At 40.2% G+C, this 25325-nt stretch overlaps 1 protein-coding gene across 2 annotated transcripts in view; it reads right to left on the bottom strand.

Annotated features, from left to right (window-relative positions):
• SBF2 (SET binding factor 2) overlaps positions 1–25325 on the bottom strand; it is a 571734-nt gene that overhangs the window by 215802 nt on the left and 330607 nt on the right. For both annotated transcript variants that reach the window (XM_033928005.1, XM_033928006.1), the window contains exons 17-18: positions 19321–19389; positions 430–600 (exon numbers count right to left, since the gene is read on the bottom strand). In XM_033928005.1, the coding sequence (XP_033783896.1) occupies positions 430–600; positions 19321–19389 (240 nt within the window). The remainder of the gene's footprint in view (positions 1–429; positions 601–19320; positions 19390–25325) is intronic.

Below are 25325 nucleotides of genomic sequence, written 5' to 3'. Positions count from 1 at the left end.
ATCTCAATATATTTTCTTTAGAAGGACAACTATAAGAGGTCATGGATTGAAGCTGAGGGGCACCAGGCCCAGGACAAATATCAGGAAATTCTGCTTCGCACAACAAGTGGTGGACGCTTGGAACGCACTCCCGGAGGAGGTCGTGATGGAGACCACCATTCCGGGATTCAAGGGCAAGTTGGATGCACACCTTCTCGCAAATCACATTGAGGGATACGAGTAAACAAGGTTTCTCAACAGGGAACACCTGGCTTGGCCTCCGCGAGTGCAGGTCGCCGGACTGGATGACCTAGGATCTGATCCGGCGAAGCCATTTCTTATGTTCTTAATTTTTTGTAGTTTTGAGAAAACTCGTTCAATTTTTCAGGGCTTATCACAGTAGCTACTATTTTTCTAGACTTGTATATCGACATCTTGTGTTCCTCTTACCTGTTGCTTCAGTTGTGTCCCATGATTGTCTTCCTTGGCTGTGAGATAGAGAGAACGCACTTGATTTTGTACATCATTGTAAAAGGTTGTTTCCCAAAACTGCTGGTTAGTCCATATTGTGTGCTCCTGCACACAGGTATAGGCAAACTGGCTGACTCCAGGAGATAATTTCTACACACGAAGAAAGAGACACATTGGTAAATCTTACTGTCGTGGCTATTTAGAGCAAAGGAGAATTTATATGTTGCAGCAGCAGCACCGTTTACTGCAAAATTGAAATCTGCTGGAAAAAACGGGAAAGGAAATGATATAATTTCACCCTGTTTTCATAAAAGCAAGCATTTTTAAAATATGGAATACTCAGTGTTACTGTGGCATCAATCATTGATTTCTACATAGCCAAAATACATAACAGGAGGGATGTCAAAAAGCACAAACAGCATCCATCCATAAAAATGATGATAATTCATATATTACAATATTACAGTAAATTTCAATGACATCACATTTTTATTTAACCACTTTCTATACCAGTGGTTCCCAACCCTGTCCTGGAGGACCACTAAGCCTATCGTGTTTTCAGGCTAGCCCTAATGAATAGAAACATAGAAACATAGAAAAATGACGGCAGAAAAGGGCCAAAGCCCATCAAGTCTGCCCACTCTAGTGACCCTTCTCCTTGATTTTGCTCACCACCCCCTGCCTTTACATCATTAGAGATCCCATATGAATATCCCATTTATTTTTGAAATCTGCCACGCTGTTGGCCTCAATCACCTGCCGTGGGAGTTCATTCCAATGATCGACCACCCTCTCGGTGAAGAAATACTTTCTGGAGTCACCATGAAATTTCCCTCCCCTGATTTTCAGCGGATGCCCTCTGGTGTACGAAGGTCCCATAAGACGGAAGATATCCTCTTCCACCTCGATACGACCCATGCCTGTCACTTCCATTATATGCAAATCTCTCTCATGCATATTCATTAGGGCTATCCTGAAAACCCGATTGGCCTGGTGGTCCTCCAGGACAGGGTTGGCAACCACTGTGCTATACCGCTCTAAGCACAAAATGCATCTAGGCAGTTCAGTTTATATTTAAAGGGTATAAAATCATACACTAAAGCATATAAAGTAGGCTGTGAAAATTAGTCATATTGTTTATAGCTATTCTGCATGCTAGTTTAGATTCTTTAATTTGTATTTTTTATGTTTCATTATTTTTTATTCTTTAATTTTTTTTAGGCCTGCGTTTTCATTCAAATTTGTAATTGCATAATGAAAGGTATGTTATTTATTTTCCCACTGCAGCTCCTTGTGACTCTGGGTAATAAATAACTTGTACAAAAGGAAGTGGGAACGGACAATAAACACTCCACTGAAGATCACTGATGGAAAACCAACTTGTTTATTTCATAAAAGGACACAAGCAGAAGCTGTGAACCCGACACAGCACTGTGTTTCGGCGTCTGAGGAACGCCTGCATTAGGGGTCACTAAAAATGTAGCATATAAGTTCACAGATGGCAGGTCTGGGATAAAACAAAGCTCGGTCCAACTAACATGCCAGAGTAACCAAAATCACTGAAAAGCTATGGAAGCATTTTCAAAAAAATAAATAACTTGCCCAATACATTTCCACAGAACACAAAGGGGAAGCCAAAAGCAAAGATGGAACAGTGGAGATGATGTTCTTGATGTAAAAAAGTTTTAATGATACTTCTTGAATTAATTAAAAGCGATGCAGTCAATAAAAGTCAGTACATACAACACACAGCAAAAGTTATGGTGCGGACTGACACAGTCCGTGTTTTGGTTATAGTCACCTTCCTATGGAGACCTATAAAAATGTGTATTTATTTATGTGTTAAACAAGACTTAAATGTATGAGATATGAGTGAAAATGGAATGATGATGAAAATAGTGAAATAGTGATGGAAAAACACCAGGAAATATTCAGTAGAAATATCAAGTGAAGGAATGGTGAGACCCAATCTTTAGCACGCGCTAAATCGATTTGGGTGAGCTAAGTTGGTCAGCGCGCCTTAGCAAAAGGACCCCTAGATGAATTAAGCTCAAGTGAAATATGGCTTAGATGAATACATAAAAATAATGACGGAAAAAGGTGAAATGGCTCAGAGAAAAAAAATAATCAACAGGCATACCGATTATTAAAAGCCACACAATTTGATCATGCTCTGAAGCATCCAAAAGTGTGCTGCTAAAATAAAAAAAATATATGGATAAAATTAACAGTAAAATGATAGCTTTGTATTAATATCCTGAGATTAACTAAATAATGGCTGCATACAAGAAACAAAATCTAAAATGAAAAAAATGCCCAACTAAAAAATGGTCAACATCTAAAACTATAAACTGTTTAATGTCCTTAAAGGAGCAAATAAGAGGTTAAAATGGCATTTGAAATAAAGGACTAAATAAACAACATCTAATCAGGTGATAAAAGCCAATACCAAGCAGATATAAAAATAATAATAATAATAGAAAAAATATTGAAACAATGTGACCCATAACCTACTCAAATTTAAAACCAATTATTAATTAAAACGTAGCATGAATGAAACAAACAATGTAATCCTTTAAAAAATATAATTCTGAAGGGAGATTTTTGCTATATTAACCATAAAGGGGCTAAAACCCAATTTGAGAACCGAATCACCAATGCAAAACACTGTAATATATATGATTAAAAGACCAAAACTGGTGCTGCAAAGTTAATTAATTTAAAATGATCCAAATGAAATAAAAGGGAGGACTTACTGAAATCGCCGTAAAACTGACAGTCATGTCAAACTGCAGTCTGAAAAACACCACGAAAAGACTGATGAAATTAGAAACAGACCTAAGGCTATGAGGTCAAAATCAAATGACAAATTATGGGGTGCCAGATGGGCCATAATGGAAAAAGGCACAGGTTTCACAGACCGAGCTAAATGTGTAAAAAGGAAAAAAGGAAAACCATCCTGAAAGTAGTGATTACAGACTTTGTGGGGAAAACAATCCAAAATGGATGTGCAAATGGATAATGTGGCCAAAGTGAAACTGTGCAAAATTTTTTTTTACGCTGCGTGACAAGAATGTTTACAACTAAAGTGGATGATATATGTGTACTGAGAAACGAGAATGTTTGCAACTTGTGTGAATCATACATGGGTGAAACTGTACACAAAAAGTTAATTAATAAATAATGAATTAAATAAGTGCTTCCTTAGAATAAAGTCTGAAAATAAAATGAAATATAGATGAAAAATGGAAATGTTAATAAGAAATGGGGATATAAACTATGGGAATCTCGTGAGAATTTGTGGGAGCCAGTAAGGAAGCCGCTCAGTGCTGAAAAGCAGCGCCAAATCGCGCTATTACTCATGCAGCTCAGATGGCGAAATTGGATCGCGCCGCGGGGCAGGAGTTTGGAAAGCTTGCTCCTGCCCGCAGCACCTCCACCAGCGATTGGCAGAGGACCTGCTGCACCACTACCAGATCGGCAGAGGTATGAAGATAGGCAGGGAGGGGAGGGGGGGACAGAAGGCAGAGTCTGACAGGGGAAGAAAGGAAGGGTGCAGAGCCTGACAGGGGAGGGGAGGATGGAAGGGTGCTAGGTTCAATACCTGACAGGGGAGGGATAAAGGGAAGGGGGCTGGGTGCAGAGCCTGACAGGGCAGGACACTTGACTATTAAGCCGCCCGACTTATATTCGAGTCAATCGTTTTTCCACCTTTTGGGGGGGAAGGGGGTCTCAACTTATATTTGAATCGACTTATATTCGAGTATATACGGTAATGAAAATGAGATTGGAAATACTTTTTTCAGTGATCAATAACCCTAATTGGGTAAAAACAGCTCCAAGTTCTGAGGCCTGCAACCTTAATCACTGAAAAAGTATTTCCAGTCTCATTTTCATTACTTTCCAGTGGTTCAGTTAGTAATTATTCATGGAATTCTGAAAACCACATATAGTTCCAAATCTGTGTCATTATATCCTATGGACACGTTAGCATGCGTTAGCATTTAGGGTGCGCTGAATCGGCTACCGCACCTTAGTAAAAGGACTACTTAGTGTGCGCTAAAGATTAGCCCATAGAATAAAATGGATGCCTTAGCATTTAGCGCGCCTTAATAAAAGGACCCCACAATAAGATGATAAAATTTGAAACGTAGGAAATGGAATGTGAATAAATTAGCAACAGAACTTGAAGGTGCGAATGTTTTACAACGTAATGATGAAAATAAAATAAAAGATGCCATGTGATGATGAAAAGATAAGAAACTACGTGGAGTTTATAAAAGAAAGAAACAAGGCCCCAGCAAAGAAAACATCGGGTCCAAAAACCGTATCTAGAGCAAACATATAAAAACATCAAATTGTATTAACACAAAAGGCCTTCAAAACATGGCGCATTGTATCTTGCAAATACCAAATGTTTACAAATTCAAATTGCACAGAAATACGTAGGTAAAGGGCTCCTTTTACAAAGCCGCACTAGGACCTTAGCGCGTGGAATAGCGCGCGCTAAATTGCCTTGCGTGCTAGCCGCTACCGCCTCCTTTTCAGCAGGCGGTAGATTTGTAGCTAGCATGCGCTAATCCGGTGCGTGCGCTAAAACCACTAGCACGGCTTTGTAAAACATAAAAACATAAGCAGTGCCTCTGCTGGGTCAGACCAGGGGTCCATCACACCCAGCAGTCCGCTCACGCGGTGGCCCATCAGGTCCAGGACCTGTATAGTAATCCTCTATCTATACCCTTCTATCCCCTTTTTCTTCAGGAAATCATCTAATCCCTTCTTGAACCCCAATATCATACTCTGTCCTATCACACCCTCTATCTATACCCTTCTATCCCCTTTTTCTTCAGGAAATCATCTAATCCCTTCTTGAACCCCAATATCATACTCTGTCCTATCACACCCTCTATCTATACCCTTCTATCCCCTTTTTCTTCAGGAAATCATCGAATCCCTTCTTGAACCCCAATATCATACTCTGTCCTATCACACCCTCTATCTATACCCTTCTATCCCCTTTTTCTTCAGGAAATCATCTAATCCCTTCCTGAACCCCAATATCATACTCTGTCCTATCACACCCTCTATCTATACCCTTCTATCCCCTTTTTCTTCAGGAAATCATCTAATCCCTTCCTGAACCCCAATATCATACTCTGTCCTATCACACCCTCTGGAAGCGCATTCCTTTGGGTGAAGAACTTCCTAGCATTGGTTCTGAATCTGTCCCCTCTTAATTTTTCCGAATGCCCTCTCGTTCTTGTAGTTTTCGAACGTTTGAAGAATCTGTCCCTCTCCACTTTCTCTATGCCCTTCATGATCTTGTAAGTCTCTATCATGTCCCCTCTAAGTCTTCGCTTTTCTAGGGAAAAGAGCTCAAAATGTCCATTTACATTAAAATACCCTCATGAAATAATAGTTGCATACAAACTTCAAAGTAAATCAAACTAAACAGCTACGAGACTAGTTCAATATAAATAATAGCCGAGTACAAAAAGGGAATTTAATTGACGTCTAAATTCAGGCCAGCGGGAGAGACAGTGTTTATCTCAAAAATCGCTCTTTGCTCAGCTCGGAGTAGAGTGAGGTTTAAATTGCCTCCCAGAGTCACAAGGAGCTACAGAGGGAACCTCACCATACTTTTAATCATGCAATTAACCAAGATTACAAATTTTAATCAACATGCAGCCCTTATACAAAACACTCATTAATCATCACCCTGAATGAATTACTTCAGACCTTGGCGGTGCTGCTGCATTAGTAGATATTTGACCTGCAGACTTATCGAGGAGAGGAACCAACAACTTCTGCAGTGAAGGGTACGAAAGCAAAACAAAGGAAAACTGCAGGAACCAGTACAATGATGTAGGCTCAGTTTATTGAATCAAAAGTGGTTAAAAACAACACTAAAAAGGCAAGGGACCCAACACGGTCCGTGTTTCAGAAAACACACCTTCATCAGGGGTCCAGACAAACCACAAGAAAGAACTGTAGCCTGTAGAAAAAAAAACGCGCGCCGAAGAGCAATCAGTAGCGACTTATCACCATTATCGTCATTGGTCAAACATTTTTTAAAGCTGAAATAAATATTTCATATCTTAGAAATACTTTTTAACTCATTAATTTATTAACAATATGTAATACTCATCTTAGTTTAATAGCAGCTGGGGGATCTCATTCCAACATAGATTTTAAATTTCGCCCTTATACAACAAACAGCACTTACATGCTACCTTCTAAATCAGTGGTCTCAAACACGCAGCCCGCCAGGTACTATTTTGAGGCCCTCGGTATGTTTATCATAATCACAAAAGTAAAATAAAAGTTTCTTGATCATATGTCTCTTTAGCTATAAATGACAATATTATTATTAAGTCTTGGCCAAAAGGAAAGATTTATAAACTATGAAGAGTTTTACCTCATGCAAAATTGTCATTTCTTTAATAAGACATTAACTATTTTTTTTCTGCGGCCCTTCAAGTACCTACAAATCCAAAATGTGGCCCTGCAAAGGGTTTGAGTTCGAGACCTCTGTTCTAAATGGAGCCAAAGTGCTTTACAATCTTGTGAAAATAAGAGTTAAAATATATTTAAACAAACACAATAGCATAATACATTTTAGAAAATCTGCTTCTTACATGCATTTACCCACGGTATGGGCAGTTTTTGAAGAGATGTGCTTTTGGCCAGCCTTAACCCCCAGAGACCCAAATATAGAAAAAAACGTAAAAAAATGTTTTTGAACGTTCACATGTTGTTATAGGAGGCTTGTGATCCCTAAATCAGTGTTTTTTTTTTTTATTTTGACATTTTAGTAACTTTTGGGGAGGATGTTGTAAAATTGCAACGCTGGGCCTGTAAGGTAGCAGAATTTCAATAGTGTCACTCTCTCTCTGAACACATGTAAGGAATAATTAAAAGTTTATTTGTACTTTACAGCTTATAAAGACCCACCTAAGTTTATGTATATACACAACAACAATAGTATAATAAAGAAAAAAGTAATTTTTATTATCAATTTAATACAAAAAATGAGTATCATATAAAAACGCAAATTTTTCCCTGTGAAGCGCCCATTGACTTAAGAACATAAGAACATAAGCAGTGCCTCCGCTGGGTCAGACCTCAGGTCCATCTTGCCCAGCAGTCCGCTCCCGCGGCGGCCCCGAACAGGTCACGGCCTGTCTGAGACACCAGAAGGGGCCCCCCTTGCCACCTTGGTTTCCCATTGAGTTTTATCTTCCCATCAAAGTCCTAACCCTCCGGTCTTGCACATGCACAACCTGGTCGGATTTCTATACTTATTACTTGGTTTGCTTTCTATACCTGTGTTACATCCCAGCACCTCTCTCAGTATCCCACGATCCCCCTATCCCTCAGGAATCCGTCCAATCCCTGTTTGAATCCCTGTACCGTACTCTGCCTGATCACTTCCTCCGGTAGCGCATTCCAAGTGTCCACGACCCTTTGGGTGAAGAAAAACTTCCTTGCATTTGTTCTGAACCTATCTCCCTTCAGTTTCTCCGAATGCCCCCTCGTGCCTGTTGACCCCTTCAGCCTGAAGAATCTGTCCCTATCCACCCTCTCTATGCCCCTCATGATCTTGAAGGTCTCTATCATATCTCCCCTGAGCCTCCTTTTTTCCAGAGAGAAGAGCCCCAGCCTATCCAACCTCTCGGCATATGGGCAGTGTTCCAGCCCTCTTACCAGTTTCGTTGCTCTCCTTTGGACTCTCTCAAGCACTGCCATGTCCTTCTTGAGGTACGGCGACCAGTATTGAACGCAGTATTCCAGATGTGGACGCACCATAGCTCTATACAATGGCATGATGACTTCCCGCGTCCTGGTTGTTATGCCCCTCTTTATGATGCCCAGCATTCTGTTGCCTTTTTTCGAGGCTGCTGCGCACTGTGCAGATGGCTTCAGTGATGCATCTACCAGCACACCCAAGTCTCTCTCAAGACTGCTGTCTCCCAATAATGCCCCCCCCAATTTGTATTTGAACAGCGGGTTCTTTTTACCTATATGCATGACCTTGCATTTTTCCACGTTAAAGCGCATTTGCCATTTGTTTGCCCAGTCTTCCAGCTTGTCCAGGTCCCTTTGCAGGTCCTCACACTCCTCCCTAGACCTAACTCTGCCGCACAGTTTGGTATCGTCTGCAAATTTTATAACCTCGCACTTTGCCTCTTTTTCCAGGTCATTGATAAATATGTTGAAGAGTAACGGCCCCAGCACCGATCCCTGTGGCACACCGCTCGTGACTCCCCGCCAGTCAGAGTATTGTCCCTTTACTCCGACCCTCTGCAGTCTACCCGACAACCAGTGTTCGATCCATCTGTGCACATCCCCTCCCACCCCGTGGTTCCACAGTTTCCTAAGCAGCCTTTCATGTGGCACCTTGTCGAAAGCCTTTTGAAAATCAAGGTAAATGATGTCTATAGGTTCCCCATTGTCCACCCGACTGCTTATTCCCTCAAAGAAGTGCAGAAGGTTCGTTAAGCATGACCTTCCCTTACAGAATCCATGCTGGCTTGTTCTCAGTAGGCCATATCTCTCGATATGCTCGCAAATACCATCCTTGATCATAGCTTCCACCATCTTCCCTATAATTGAAGTCAGGCTCACCGGCCTGTAGTTTCCGGGGTCACCCCTCGATCCCTTCTTGAAGATAGGTGTGACATTCGCCAATTTCCAGTCCTCTGGTACCTCTCCAGTTTTCAAGGATAGGTTGCAAACATGCTGGATTGTGCCCGCTATTTCTTGTCTTAGTTCTTTCAGAACCCTTGAGTGGATCCAGTCTGGGCCCGGCGATTTGCCGCATTTTAACCTATCTATCTGCTTGAGGACATCCTCCTTACTTACCTCTATGTGTTCTAATTTTTCAGCCTGTTCCCCACTCATGAGCTCCTCTGAGTCTGGTATATTAGATGTGTCTTCTCTCGTGAAAACCGACGAGAAGAACGTGTTCAACCTCTCAGCTACCTCTTTATCCTCCTTGATCACTCCCTTCCTATCCCCATCGTCCAACGGCCCCACCTCCTCTCTCGCTGGTCGCTTCCCCTTTACGTAACTGAAGAATGCCTTGAAGTTTTTCGCCTCCCTGGCCAGCCCCTCTTCATATTTCCCTTTTGCTTTTCTAACCTCTCGGTGGCATTCCTTTTGGCATTTCTATCAGCGGTAATCAAGAAATTTCGTGTTTTTGCACAAAAAATTTCATGTTAGCGCAAATCTTTTGGCAGTTTTGTCCCAGCGTTGAATCTTCTCCACTGGTTGTGGGCCAGCAAAGGAAGACACAAGTGTAACCTGTCTGTTGTCAAACCATTTCACAGCACAAATGTTGTGATTTGACTCCACTCTGACATCAAAGCTTCCTCTTCCCTTTTTCTTCAAGCTTTTCTCATCCTCAAGATTACAGTTTGGAAGGCGCACTTGTCTGGCTGTTCCTGTGTAATGAATTCCACAATCCAGCAGCCTAACTATCAATGGGATGCTGGTGAAAAAGTTGTCTGCATAGATCTTGTAGTTGTGACTATGTGGAAGTGTGGAAGCAAGTTTCATCACAACATCCCCTGATAGTCCAAGTTCAGATCTTGCCCGTATTCCATTCACACTGCCTTGGTACACATCAAAATCACAAAGTATACCAGAGATTCCAGTCCTTGCCCACAGCTTGAACCCCCATGGGTTTGGCTTGCCACGCATGTACTGTTTGATGCTGCTGAATTTCCCCCTGAAAGGGATCATCATTTCATCAACAGAGTTATGTTCTTCAGGGACCACTTTTAGGCATTTCTCTCTGAAAGCATCAAGCCATGGTCTGAGTTTCCAGAGTTTGTCACTTTTTTGTTCCATCTCAGACACGGTTAGATTGTTCACAAAATGTAATGATGTCAACAGAGACTGGAATCTGTTTCGTGACATTACATCAGCGACAGGACTGTATCTTGTGTCTGCTTCCCAGTACATACGGACTCCAGGCATTTGGACAAGACCCATCTTCAGATACATGCCAATCATCTGCTCTATTTCCTTTGTGTTTGTGTTTATAGATGATCCTTTCTTCTGAAAACTGTACTGATTTGTGTTATCTGCCAGAGCGTTGATCATATCTTCTGTCACAAACTTCTGAAAGTACTCCAGTGGTGTGCAGAGGGAATGGACATCATTACTCCAAAGCAGGCAACAGGGTTGTATGACTTCATGGCCAGATAAACAGACCTATTTACACATTCAACCATCCAATGGTGTTGCAGAACTGAACAATAGGTTCTATTAGTAATGTACATGAAGTTTTAAAAAGAAAAAAAATGGGGGAGGGTTTATTTTGTAGCCTTAAATGTGATGTTGTAATATTACAACACTGGGTCTCAGGGGAGTGCAGACAAAACCTTGCTATCACTTTGACCCACTGTTGTAAAATTACAACATAGAAATAACCAGCTCTAAATCTCTTAAAATCAGTATATTCAATGATGTCATAAAATCTGCATGATCTACACATATTAATGATCACATAAAAAAATATTTCAAGCTTTTTACTTACTTTAGTCCTGATGTATCCCATCCAAAACAACAAGATGATATACTCTAAAGCAGGCAACAGGGTTGTATGACTTCATGGCCAGATAAACAGACCTATTTACACATTCAACCATCCAATGGTGTTGCAGAACTGAACAATAGGTTCTATTAGTAATGTACATGAAGTTTTAAAAAGAAAAAAATGGGGGAGGGTTTATTTTGTAGCCTTAAATGTGATGTTGTAATATTACAACACTGGGTCTCTGGGTGTTAAAAGTATGTATTTATAATGCATGCAGACTTCAAAACATTTGCCCGTTACTACTACTATTTCCATTTCCATTTGTTCTCAGTCATGCCCATCAGCTAAATACTTGGCTAGACCTGGGATTTCGAGGAGTAATGGTGAGGTGTACCTTGATTACAAGGAATTTGGTATCTGCCCACTTGGTGAGGGGTAGGGGAGTGGATGCTATGTATGTTTTCACAGAGGTGGCACAAAGCAGAGAGTTCTGAAGACTGAGTTGTATACTGGGTAGTAAAGTGTGGTGAGCCTGGTATCCTTTGTTCCTCTCAACCACTCTATATGTGTCTATATAGGGGTGAGCATGCCAGCCCATTTTCTCCACTCCTTTGGTAACATGTGGCTGGCTAACTGAGAAATCTTATGGGTGGGGAGGAGACAACATAGATTAAGAGGGGACACTGGTTCGTTCCTTCTGTCTTCCATACTTCTGTATGAACAGCATGAGCAAAGTGGATTGGGTGGAATATTAATGTGTACTGATGGTTGGGATATACGGGTGCATTTGGGCCAGTATAGATGGTTATGACACAGGCAGTCCCCGGGTTAAGAACGAGTTATATTTTTAAAGCTGCTCTTAAGTTGGATTTGTATGTAACAAAAATCTTATACATGAATACAAGATGTCCGGTGCAGTACTCGGAAAGACCCCCCCAGGAATGAGACTTGGGAGTACTGGTCGACAAGTCGATGAAGCTGTCAGCGCAATGCGTGGTTGTGGCAGCGGCGGCGAAAAGGGTGGACAGAATGCTAGGAATGATTAAGAAGGGGATCACAAACAGATCAGAGAAGGTTATCACGCTGCTGTACCGGGCCATGGTGCGCCCTCACCTGGAGTACTGCGTCCAGAACTGGTCACCGTACATGAGGAAGGACGCAGTACTACTCGAAAGGATCCAGAGAAGAGTGACTAAAATAGTTAAGGGGCTGGAGGAGTTGTTGTACAGTGAGAGATTAGAGAAACTGGGCCTCTTTACCCTTGAAAAGAGGAGACAGAGTGGACATGATTGAAACATTCAAGATAATACAGGGAATAGACTTAATAGATAAAGAAAGACTGTTTACCCTCTCCAAGGTAGGGAGAACAAGAGGGCACTCTCTAAAGTTAAAAGGGGATAGATTCCGTACGAACGTAAGGAAGTTCTTCTTTACCCAGAGAGTGGTAGAAAACTGGAACACTCTTCCGGAGGATGTTATAGGGGAAAACACCCTCCAGGAATTCAAGACAAAGTTGGACAAGTTCCTGCTAAATTGGAACGTATGCAGGTAAGGCTGGACTCATTTAGAGCACTGGTCTGCGGGAGCAGACTTCTGGACACGATGGGCCACTGGTCTGACCCAGCAGCGGCAAGTCTTATGTTCTTAAGATTCTTGCTGCTTCCCTCTGCTCCCAGCTGACAAAGGGACCAACTGCTCCTACCGGCGTTCCCTCTAAGGTACAGCTTGCACAACCACACACTGTACTCAATGTGGCCATGCATTATTCCTGAATCTGCTGCAGGAGAAGTGTAGGAGTCAATGCCACTGGAAATACTGCTCAGTGAAATCATATGAAGCTGCAACCTCATTCTTAAGTATGAGTCGTACTTAAGTCGGGCATCTGTAACTTGGGGACTGCCTGTAGTAAAAAAAAAATAAAAATGTAAGAACCATCATGTTCCCAATCAAGTTATATAAGGCTTGATTTTCTATTTTACAGGCTATTTTAAAAGTATAAATTTATATAAAGGTTTGAGTTTAGATGGGGCTATTACAAGTCACATTGCTGTATTCTTTCCTTGCACTGCTATTTTTCTCAGCAGTAATTTTCAGTTCTGTCATGTCATAGGAAATATTGCAAATGTATGCTCTAAAATCTTATGTTTGCTATGGGGAGCCATCTAGTACTTCATCATGCAAGAAATATCTTTAGAGAAGTCTATAGTGAGCTTTTTTAAGTAGAAATAAATCCTATATTATTCATTTTTATCTAAAGTCCCATCTTGTATTAATGAATTATGGCTTAGAAAGTTGGCAAGCTATAAGTATGCAGTTATATATGACTAGCAAAGGAACTGTATCTTAAGACATCTTGCTGTGAATCCCAGGGCATTATATGGATTTTATTTTAAAAAATTTCTTACTCGCCCATCCTGCAATTCTGAGCGAGTTACAGAAAACATACATATTCTAACAAGTATTTTAGAAAACAGATAAAGACTCAATTATTTGATAGGCTGATATCTTAATGTATCTTGCTTCTCAATTTATTACCTTTTATTCTGTTTTAAATTGCTGTATTTTACCTATATTGTATGCATTTAATCTCGCCTATTCTTTAGATGTATTTTAATTGATGTATTTATCTGTATTGCATGTATTGCCTTGACTGTTTTGAACGGCCTAGAATTTTCGGTATGGCGGTATATAAAAATAAAATTATTATTATTATTTTTATTTATTATTAGGTCATCAGCTGTACTGTCTCCCTCACCCCGCTTTTTTTAATTTTTGCTTTTGTTTTGCTTTGCTTATATTTTATTTAGTTTTTTTGACCTTCTGTTTTATAGTTTATTTTTGACTTTGTTCCTTTGGTCTGGGGCCTCCATTATTATTTTTAAATCTCTAAATTTAAATCACATCACTAAACTCTCTGGTTTGACCGTTGGCTCCGGTCCAACGGTTGAAGGGCCTGCTGCTCGGCTGGCTCCTTTATGCCACCGGTGGGACTACACAGTGCCTGATAGCCGCGCCATGTCTGAGGGGGTCAGCGGTGGGGAGATTGATGCCACTGAGATGGAAGTGGAGATTCGGCCAGAGAAAGGAAGGAAATTGGAGGGCGGAGAGACAGCAACATCGGCAGGCTAAAGGTAGAGCGGGCTCCCGCTGGAGCATGGTTCACCTCAAACGGCAGCATCTTTTGCATAGAGCTCCTCTTCACGGGCAGCGGCGGCTCTCTCCTCTTCTGCTGCAGATTTTCTCTCCCCAATTCAAGAAGCCCTGAACAACAAGATTTTTCGCCACTGGAGTCAAGTTGGTTGGGAAGAGGACGGTGAATCAGAGTGAGCTCGGAGGCGGTGCTTCTAAGAAGTCACCTTCTACCACAGCTCGACCAGGATTCAATTCGGGTGGCAGAGATAGGAGAGAAAACAGCTGGTTGGGACCGAAAGTGGAGGATCGGATGCTGGAGTTGGCTGGACTTGGTGTCAGACGAGGGTGCATTGGATATCGGGGAGTCTGCTTGAGACCTGACTGTCTTCTAAGTTACTGTTTGCCTGCCATACTTTCCTGGCATCTGACTGGAGTTAATTTAATTTATTTTATTATTAATTTTTTTATTAATTAATTTTAATTTCTTAATCTTTTTAATTTATAATTAACCAGTATTTTGAATGCTTGTTAGAATATACGTATCTTTCCTATATTTAGTGAAGTTCCTTTCTTTAATCAATTGTTTCATTGTAAACCACTTAGTCAGCGACATGCGAGAGTGGTATATCAAATCTTAATAAACAAAGAAACATATTGCAAACACAGACAATTACAATCCAATAACATTAGACATAACCAATAATTCTAATGAATTTCATATATAAAACCAGCAAAACCGCCTATTCATCATTCTCATTTGCACGAGTAATGTCATTCAAACAATACTGTTTTGATCAATTTCCGAAAATTTAATAAAGATGATGCCTCTGACTTCAAGCGGCAAGGCGTTCCACCACTGGGTGCCCTGCACTGCAATCATTGAGTGATGGTGACACACTAGTCTTTTCTGCTTCAAAGGTGGGATCTCTAAGAAGTGCTGTTCACTGGAGCGCAATGTACGACTAGGCAAATATTGACAAAAAAGATTACTCATCGAGCAAGTACAATGCAAATGCATGGCTGCATAGAATAATTGTATCATCCCTTTACACTTGACAACCGGCATTGGGACCAGTGAAGAAGGATCTAGGTGGTGGGGATCCAAGAGGCCAGGGAGTGAGGGCCTGGCAGTGGCCCCACAAGAGGCAGCTGGAAGAGCTGGCAGAGTCCAAGGCTGATGGGGTCACGTGGCTGGTCAGTGAGAGATTGGTGATGGCATTAAGAGCTGTTCAAAGACTCCTTGGGAAGCAGCCTGAGAGGCCCTGGGAGCATTGGCCAAGATCTAAGGAGTGTCTGGCAGAGGGACTGGCTGAGATGGTGGCAACTGGCGGAGTGACCGGTAATGGCACTGGAAGTTGCCAAAGATGGAGAGGGCCAATGGAGGGTCGGACGAAGGACTTGAGAAGACCTGGAGGAGACGGAGTCTAGGGAGGACCCAAGGAATGACCAGGAAGTTTGAAAAGGCCCCTGGCCATGGATTTTAATGGAATGTATGCTGTATGCTGTAAGCATGTCGTGTTGTTATTTTATGGAAAATAAAGGTGCCTGGGTAATACCATTCGGCCTGGTCATAAAAAAAAAAAAAAAAAAAAAAGATTACTCATCTTTGCTGGCTGTTTACTCTGTCTTAACTTGTAAATCGTACAATGTACTTTAAACTCAATTCGAGCAGCTACTGGTAACCAGTGAAGTTTAACCAAGATTGGTGTAATATGGTCAAATCTTGAAGCCCTGCTTTCTGTATCAATTGTAATGCTCAAATTACATTTTTCGGTAAACCTAAGTAAAGGGTGTTACAATAATGAATTGTAGGAATAAAAATTTCAGTTATCACTGTACGAAAGTCCTGCAAGGGCAAAAAATCTCTTCACTTATGAAACAGCTGAAGTTTGAAAAAGGCTTTAGACACCACTGCTCTTATCTGTGGCTTAAAAGAAAAAGTAGAATGATAGAGACTTATAAGATCATGAAAGGCATAGAGAGAGTAGAGAAGGACAGATTCTTCAAACTTTCGAATAATAAAAGAACAAGAGGGCAATCGGAAAAGTTGATAGGAGACAGATTCAAAACGAATACTAGGAAGTTCTCTTTTACCCAACGTGTGGTGGACACCTGGAATGCGCTTCCAGAGGACGTGATAGGGCAGAGTACAGTACAGGGGAAAAAACCCGATGTTCACTTACAAAATGGGGGGATCAGCGCTAGGGGTGAGCGACCTTGAAAGAGACCTGGGAGTGATGGTAGACACAACATTGAAGGCGTCGGCGCAGTGTGCAACAGCCTCAAGGAAAGCAAACAAAATGTTGGGTATCATTAAGAAGGGTATCACGACCAGGACGAAGGAAGTCATCTTGCCTCTGTATCGTGCTATGGTGCGCCCGCACCTGGAGTACTGTGTTCATTTCTGGTCACCATACCTCAAGAAGGACATGGAGGTACTTGAGAGAGTCCAAAGAAGAGCAACTAAGCTAATAAAGGGCATGGAGGACCTCTCATATACTGACAGACTGAAAAAGCTAGGGCTTTTCTCCCTGGAAAAGCGGAGACTTAGAGGAGACATGATAGAAACCTTCAAGATCATGAAGGGTATAGAAAAAATAGACAGGGACAGATTTTTCAAATTATGGGGATCAACAAGTACAAGGGGGCACTCAGAGAAATTGAAAGGGGAGAGGTTTAGAACAAACGCCAGGAAGTTCTTTTTCACATAGAGGGTGGTGGATACATGGAACGCACTACCAGAGGATGTGATAAACAGGAGCACGCTACAGGGGTTCAAAGAAGCTTTGGATAGGTACTTGGAGGACAAAGGGATTGAGGCATACAGATAAGAGTAGAGGTATATTATAGGGATAGGATTAGAGGTAAGTTACAAAATTAATCAGGGTCCACTGTTTGGGCAATGGGCCTGATGGGCCGCCGCGGGAGTGGACCGCTGAGCGAGATGGACCTCTGATCTGACTCAGCGGGGGCAACTTCTTATGTTCTTACAGGGGTTTAAGAAAGGACTGGACAATTTCCTACTGGAAAAGGGGATAGAGGGGTATAGATAGAAAATTACTGCACAGGTCCTGGACCTGTTGGGCCACCGCGTGAGCAGACTGCTGGGCACAATGGACCTCTGGTCTGACCCAGCAGAGGCATTTCTTATGTTCTTATGTCCTTAAATCACCCCCAAGTATTTGCATTCATTATAAACTGGAACAACTGTATTATCTAATAACTCTACTTGATTCTGGCGACGGGTATTTCAGTTTTACTTGTATTCAGTTTCAAATGATTAGTATCCATCCACTCTTTGATTACACCAAAACAGTTTTCTAACCATTTAATCGTGTCTTGCATTGAATTCTTGACCGGCACCAGGAACTGAATGTCATTGGCGTACAACTTATAGCTAACCCCCAAGAGCCTGCAGCTCTCGACATTATGGGAGCAGATAAATATTAAACAATACAGCTGATAGTACCGATCCCTGGGGTACTCCACAGGTCAACAGCACCCATTCCGAATGAGTTGTCCCCATCTCCACACGAAACATTCTCCCCCCAAAATAGGAGGCAAACCATTGTAATACTGTACCTCCAATGCCTAATTCCTGTAATCTCCATAAAAGAATCTGATGCACAATTGTGTCAAAAGCAGTAGAGACATCCAAGAAAACCATAAAAAATGATTTACCCTAATCAAGCCCCCCTATAGATCAAATCTAAGGTTGACATCAATAATAATTGCGTTGAGTGATGTGTCTGAAATCCAAATTGACCATTATTCAGAAGGTCTGACTTCTCTGATTAATGGGAAAAATTATGAAATCCACATCTGTTACATATGCAATGTCACAAGAACTCATAGAATACTATTAAACTAAAATTCAGATTTGTAATTAAAATGAGCTGACTTTCACTGATAGTTACAGTGCACTGAAGTCGTGAGTTGGAACCTTGTGGATTAGATTACTTTAGCAGAAAACACACATTTTCAAACAATGTTTTACAGACTGTAGGATATGTAAAAGAAATCTGCAAACATTTCATGATACTCTTCTTTCCTGAACAGTGTCGGGTAGTTTTCAAAACAGTGCCAAGTAATGATAAAGCAGTTTGAAAAATGCTTCATGACATCTGTACTAAATTGAATTAACCCATTTCCCTGTAAGAAATATAAAAGAAACAGTGAGTCTACTAAAAATGTAACCTTGGGATACCTTATTTCTTGTTATCAGTATCTTGAAAGGGGAAAGAAGATACCCCCAGGAATTTCCTCTGTGGAACTCATACCATGAATCCATATGGTCTCACAGGCACGCCAAGAAATCGAATGTTCAGTCAAGAGTGGATGTTAATTTAAGTGGATTTTATTGCTGACTTTATTGTCAGATTCAACAGCATATATGTTTATAAAAACCAAGGTATAGCATCCTAATACAGTTCACACTGTCATAATCAAAGTCAGAAAACTCCTGAGAATCTCTCAGTATTTCTTTCCAAATGGAAACATCCAATGGCAACTAACATCAAGGCTCCTGTAGACTTGCAGACTTCTGTCTTAGTCTTTATCAGCAGCTGAATTCCAACTAGCTTCGTCTTCACTTTGGTTCCTTGAACCAGTACTTCATGGCTTGCTGTAAAGTAACTCCAACACCAATATACTTCTCTCAAGTGGATCTCTACTACCCCAACAAAACCCCCCCGTTGGAGCCCCTAAAAACTGTAATTTTCTTTGGTGTGCGCCTCCATCTTGCGCTCAGTTGTCGGCGCGCACCTTTGTCTTTCGCGGGGTTGTCTATGAACCTGGACACCACTGCTTTATTTTTATGCATGCAGTACTCAGATGAATTCTGCTGCATCATGTGAGTCATATTCCATTTATGACCTAATTATTTTAAATTAGGAAAGAAAATAAGAACCACAGAAGGAAATTCTGCACAACACTTGTAAATTGTTTTTTTCAATCGCACAAAATATGTGTCTATCACTGAACGACTGTCTGTGAATTTAAAAATTCCAGCAGTTTTGGAGTAATTTCCTGTCATGTTAGTCAGTTTTTACAATAGCCCTAGTCATGGACAGCATGCTGCTGTATGTTGAAATTTTACTGGATATCAAAGACACATTTGTATAATACCCAGTGGTGGCAATTACACCCTTCCTATGGGTAATGGTTTTCATTAATATTAAGAATGCACTTACCCTATAAAATGCAGTAGTCAGAGGCAACAATTGAGCAGCAATATTATATTCTTCTGAACTCGAACAATCCTTAACAAAAAATAAGAAAACTGTCACAATTATTTGGCATTATATACCATGCTAAAATTCAAAGCTCTTTATGACTTCCAAAACATGTTAATTTATTTTCCCTTTTATTCATGTGTGAATTTGATTTCTAATATTTCATGTTGTACATTTCAAGTTGGGCACCCTACATTCTTACTATATACCCTGCAAAAACCCAGCTGAAATTTTAAACACATTCAAAAAGCTGACACGCAGATAATGCACATACAAAACCTTATGAGTACATTCAACAGGATTTGTGCAGATAAAACTCTACCTTTGAATGTATATGCATAAAGTTAGGTAGTTTCAAGTTTCAAGTTTATTAGCATTTTATGAATCGCCTATCGAAATATCTAGGCGATGTACACTCTAAAAGCCACAGATAGTGGTTTCACATATAATTTTGACAGATTAGACATAATACAAACAATTTAAAACAGTATAAAAATTTTAAGGAACAGCCAATACAATACATTTGAGGTCAAGGAATAACATGACTAGGCAGGAAAGAAGGGGAAAGTTACATCATTTTTATCTATTGAAATTTACATGAAAGGGAAAACACAGTACGGAGCAAGGGGATTTGGAAGGTCCAATATTTGTAATAAAATGTATAAAAATTATGTGTGTTATATCATGTGTTCAAATGCATCTTGAAATAAAAAAGTTTTTAAAAATCTTTTAAACGTTTGTAAGTCTTTTTCTATTCTTATGTAATTTGGTAATGAGTTCCATAACGGAAAATATGTCGTTTCTTCTTATGCCAATAATTTTTAAGGAGGGGATAGATAATAAGTTCGAAGTAGATGATCGTAAAGAACGTATGGAGTTATATGGAATGATCATTTTAGAAATAAATTGTGGTTCATTGAAAGTCAGTGTTTTATGTACTAAGAGTATAATTTTGAAAGTAATACGGTGGGAAATGGGTAGCCAATGTGATTTAATCAGTAGTGGAGTGAAGTGATCATATTTTTTAGCTTTATGGATTAGTTTTATTGCGGTATTTTGAATTATCTGAAGTCGTCTTTTTTCTTTTTGGGTTATATTAATGAAGAGGGAGTTACAATAATCTAATTTAGATATGATAAGAGAATGAATAAGAATATTGATAGATTTGGAATCAAGAAAGGTGGAAATTGATCGAATAAGACGTAGTCTATAGAAGCATGATCTAACTATTTCGCTAATATGACTGTGAAATAATAGGTCTACGTCAATTATTACTCCGAGAATTTTCAGTTTAGATACAGATTCTATAGGGATGTTGTTTAGAATAAATGGTGATATTGGTATTAGGTTTGCTTTCCAGGTGAAAAGCATGGTCTTAGATTTCTGTATATTTAGTGCCAGTTTGTTACAATTTAACCAGTTTTTTATTATTTCTAGTTTTTTGTTAATGGCTTGTATTTCTTCATCTTTTTCTGGGTCAATGGGATGTATGAGTTGTATATCATCTGCATAGGAGAAAGTTGTAAAGCCAAGTGATTGAGAAATAGTAAGAAGAGGTGATAAGAAAATGTTAAATAAGAGAGGAGATAATATTGATCCTTGCGGCACCCCATAGGTTGAGGAATAATTTGAAGAAAAAACATCGTTAAATTTGACTCGGGAAGTACGGTCAGATAAAAATGAAGTTAACCATTGTAAAACTTGACCGCCTATGCCTAGTGATTGCATCCGATTTAATAAAAGTTCATGATCAATTGTGTCGAATGCGGCTGATAAGTCTAAAGAGAAAAGGGTGACTGATTTGTGATGGTCGAGGTAATAATGGATATTTGTTATAAGACCGATCATCGAGTATTCTGTACTATGATGTTTTCGAAAACCTGTTTGGTTGGGGTGAAGGGCATTCGAAGATTCGATAAAGTCGGAGAGTTGATCAAAGACTAATTTTTCGGATAATTTCATTAGAATGGCAAATTGGAGATTGGTACATGGCTTTATCCACTTGACCAAATTCTATAAATATCATCTAAAAACATTTGCACTTAGCGTTATTCTATAAACCACCTTCGGAGTTAGGTGCAGTTTATAGAATATATGCAATGCTTGTCCACATGACTAACATCTGGGTGCGGCCATTTCTGCCAATTAAAACCAGGCATAACTGCCTGCACCTAAATTGTGCACGAATCGGACATATTCTATAACAGTGTACCTGACTTTCAGTGATGCCCATGACCCACCCCTGGCTACACCCCCTTTTGAGATCCACAGAGTAGAATTTCTGTGCACCACTTTATGGAATTTGCTCAGAAAGTTGTGCATGCAAATCAGTGGTTCCCAAACCTGTCCTGGAGGACCCCCAGGCCAGTCGGGTTTTCAAGACAGCCCTAATGAATATGCATGGAGCAGATCTGCATTCCTGGCATCTCCAATATATGCAAATCTCTGTCATGCATATTCATTAGGGCTATCTTGAAAACCCGACTGGCCTGGGGGTCCTCCAGGACAGGTTTGGGAACCACTGATGCAAATTCTAATCAACACCAATTAGGGACAATAATTACTTATTGGTACTGGTTTGTTAATCAATTAAGTTGCATGTGCAAATCGGCAATGCGCACAGATCTGAACATGCAACTTTGGTCGCAGTATATAGATTCTGGGGATTAACCTAGGACAGGGGTAGGGAACTCCGGTCGAGAGCCGTATTCCAGTCGGGTTTTCAGGATTTCCCCAATGAATATGCATTGAAAGCAGTGCATTCAAATAGATCTCATGCATATTCATTGAGGAAATCCTGAAAATCCGACTGGAATATGGCTCTCGAGGACCAGAGTTCCCTACCCCTGACCTAGGACAACCTTTTCCCATGAGCATGCATGCAGCTTTCTGCATTCAGTGCTGAATATCAAAACCGAGTGTTCCGTTAGTAACATTAATACTGATGCTATGTTAAAGATCCGCATACTTAAAAAAAAAATAATTAATTTTAGAAACAATTTTCACACCTAAAATGCTGATTTATACACATAAAATACTGTGGGGTCCTTTCATCAAGGTGCGGTAGGCGGTTAGCGCGCTACTCGCTAACGCCTCCATTGACGAGGCGTTAGTTTTTAGGCTTTCTGCGGGGGTTAGCGCGTGATGAAATGTCCGACGCGCTAACCCCCGTAGCGTGCCTTGATAAAAGGAGCCCTAACTGATGTAAAAAGTATATATGATTCATAACAGGCGCAGGAATTTAGGATAGGTCTAAATGCCTGTGCCTAATTTGTACACAGATTGGGCCGAGTCTTTAACAATGCGGTTAACTTTTAGGAATGTTCCAGATCTGCCCCTGGCCATGCTCCCTTTTCAAGTTCTTGCATTGCAAATGGCACATATTTTTTTTTTTTTAGAATCACACTGAGTTGTATAACTTTTAATTAGCCACAATTAGCATCAATTATGAGGTGTTACTTTCCAATTATCAGTGCCAATTAATCAATTAAGTTGTGCAAATACATCACCTACATATACCAATGTATGCAGATAACCTTAGGTGCCATATACAGAATTTGGGGGATAGATTGCATATGTACATGCACAGTCCAGGTGTGAATATTTACTGTACATCTGCTCGAGAGATTTTTGCTGTTTCTACTAATATTTTATAGACATACAGTATGGCCTGGATTCTCTAACTAGCGTTGATTTTTTAGGCGCTGGCAGGCACCCAAACTCAGTTAAAAAGAGTTTCAAGGCGCCTAAAAAATCAATGCTGGAATCACACCAATGTAGGTGTGATTCATGGCAGACAGGTGCTGGAATTGTAGACCCGTAAAACCCTGGCGCCTATCTTTTGCAAAGGTATGATTCTCTATACAGCGCCATCGCGTAATTGACACATGCCCATATCGGTGCCCTATAGAGAATCTGGGCCTATGGGTCTTTCCAAAATAGCACCTAAGCAAGCACCTGCTTAACCTCTTAAACCAGATCTTGTTATGTCCTCTTAATGTGTTCCATCCATTGAAAAAGAAATTTCTGTAAACTGGAATATTTTTAGAGCTATCAAACATATCATTTTGCAGACTCCCAGAATTCAAACCTCTAGAGGCTGAAACCATAAGACTTTATAAATAATGTCAAATGTGGCACTCTGCATACTTTAGGGGACCCAAAGCACTTCTGGTAATGTAATACCACCATAACACTGAGGGAATGGAGGATTTATGTACAGTATGTCCATATAAATGTTTACAAATACCACTGTGATACCAACAAAAAAGTGCCATCACAAACTTTGCTGGAGTTTGGCTATATTTTGTTTAAAACTTGTACCACCATACAAGAAATAGAAAATATCTGTCCCTGCTCTACAAAACTATGTCCCACTTAACATACAGCATGCTTAAAAGAACACGCCAACTAGTCAACATGCATGCTTGAATTAATCAGTTTAAAACCGAGCCTGTCTCCATAAACCAGATTGTTACTGCTCTTGGGATAGACCATTCATTGTAAATCTACATTATTTCATGGTCAGTCACTGTTTCCATCAATTAAACTTTCTTTTCCAAACCTGAAGGGTTGGGGTTGAAATAAATAAGACACGCCATAATGCAAAAGTGTATCAGGGCTGTCTTACTAAGCTTTGTTTGCTGTTAATGTAGGAATTACCATGCACTGACAGTTCAGTTCAGTCTCTTTCAACAACATAAGTAATTCCTGTAGAAAAATGAAGGCTAATACAGACCATATGGCCTATCATGTCTGCCTAACCAAGCCATTCCCTTAGAGATCCAATGTACTTGTCCCAAACGTCTAACACAGAAGGGGGCATGAAATGACAGAATTAATGTGGAGGACTTCAGCGAATATTAACTGTTAACACATAAGTTAGTGCATGTTAAAGAAATTTTCTTCCAACTTAGAAATATAGAAACATGATGGCAGATAAAGGCCAAATGGCCCATCTAGTCTGTCCATCTGCAGTAATCATTATCTCTTCTCTCTAAGAGATCACACATGCCTATCCCATGCCTTCTTTAATTCAGACAGTCTCCGTCTCCACCACTTTTTTTAGAAGACTGTTCCACGCATCTACCACCCTTTCTGTAAAAAAAAAAAAAAAGTATTTCCTTACATTACTCCTGAGCCTATCACCTCTGAACTTCATCCTATGCCCTCTCATTCTAGAGCTTCCTTTCAATTGAGACTCGACTCAAGCACATTTACGCCACATAGGTATTTAAATGTCTCTCAAGAATACAAACTGCAATAACAAAATATAAATTCATTCACCAATCAAACTATTATTAGCCAAGTGGTGGTGAAGATACCCCATGAAAAACCATTTATACTCAATGGAGAAAAAGCCTCAATTTATCAACAATATACGGACGGCAACTCAATGAGTTTTAAAGCCAGTCCTGCTCTGTATCATAGGCAAAAAATTCCACAACTTTTCAAATGTAATTTTTCAAAATGGGAACAAAGCCACCACTGTGCACAGGGAGCCAAGAACAAGAACAAAACAGTCCTTTTTCTTCTTCTCTACCCACTATTTTAAGTTCTTGTAAACCGTGTCGAGCTCCATTCTCATGGAGATGATGCGGTATATATAAACTTAAGGTTTAGATTAGATTAGATTAGTTCACTTATCTTCATAGATGTCACCAGGAACCAATCATGCTCTTTACAACGAGTAGATCTTCCTGCTATAGCTCTTCTCACGCTGGAAAAAGAAAAGGAACTGAGTGTAACCTACAAGGCTCTTGTTTCGCCAATCAATGGCTGCATCAGGGAAATTCACATTCTCTCCTAGATCAAATTCCTCCTACAGCTCGTCGTGGTGATGTGAAGACATTGCTGTATCAAAGTGAACAGCGATTTATTTTCTCTTTGAAAACAATTTGGCCCAATGGACTTAATCAGAAAGTGGAGTGTTGTGCCTTCTATTAGTTTTGTCATTTTTGAAG

The sequence above is a fragment of the Geotrypetes seraphini genome, chromosome 19 (assembly GCF_902459505.1).
Source record: "Geotrypetes seraphini chromosome 19, aGeoSer1.1, whole genome shotgun sequence".
NCBI lineage: Eukaryota > Metazoa > Chordata > Amphibia > Gymnophiona > Dermophiidae > Geotrypetes > Geotrypetes seraphini.
This window is presented reverse-complemented; position numbering and strand designations above follow the sequence as displayed.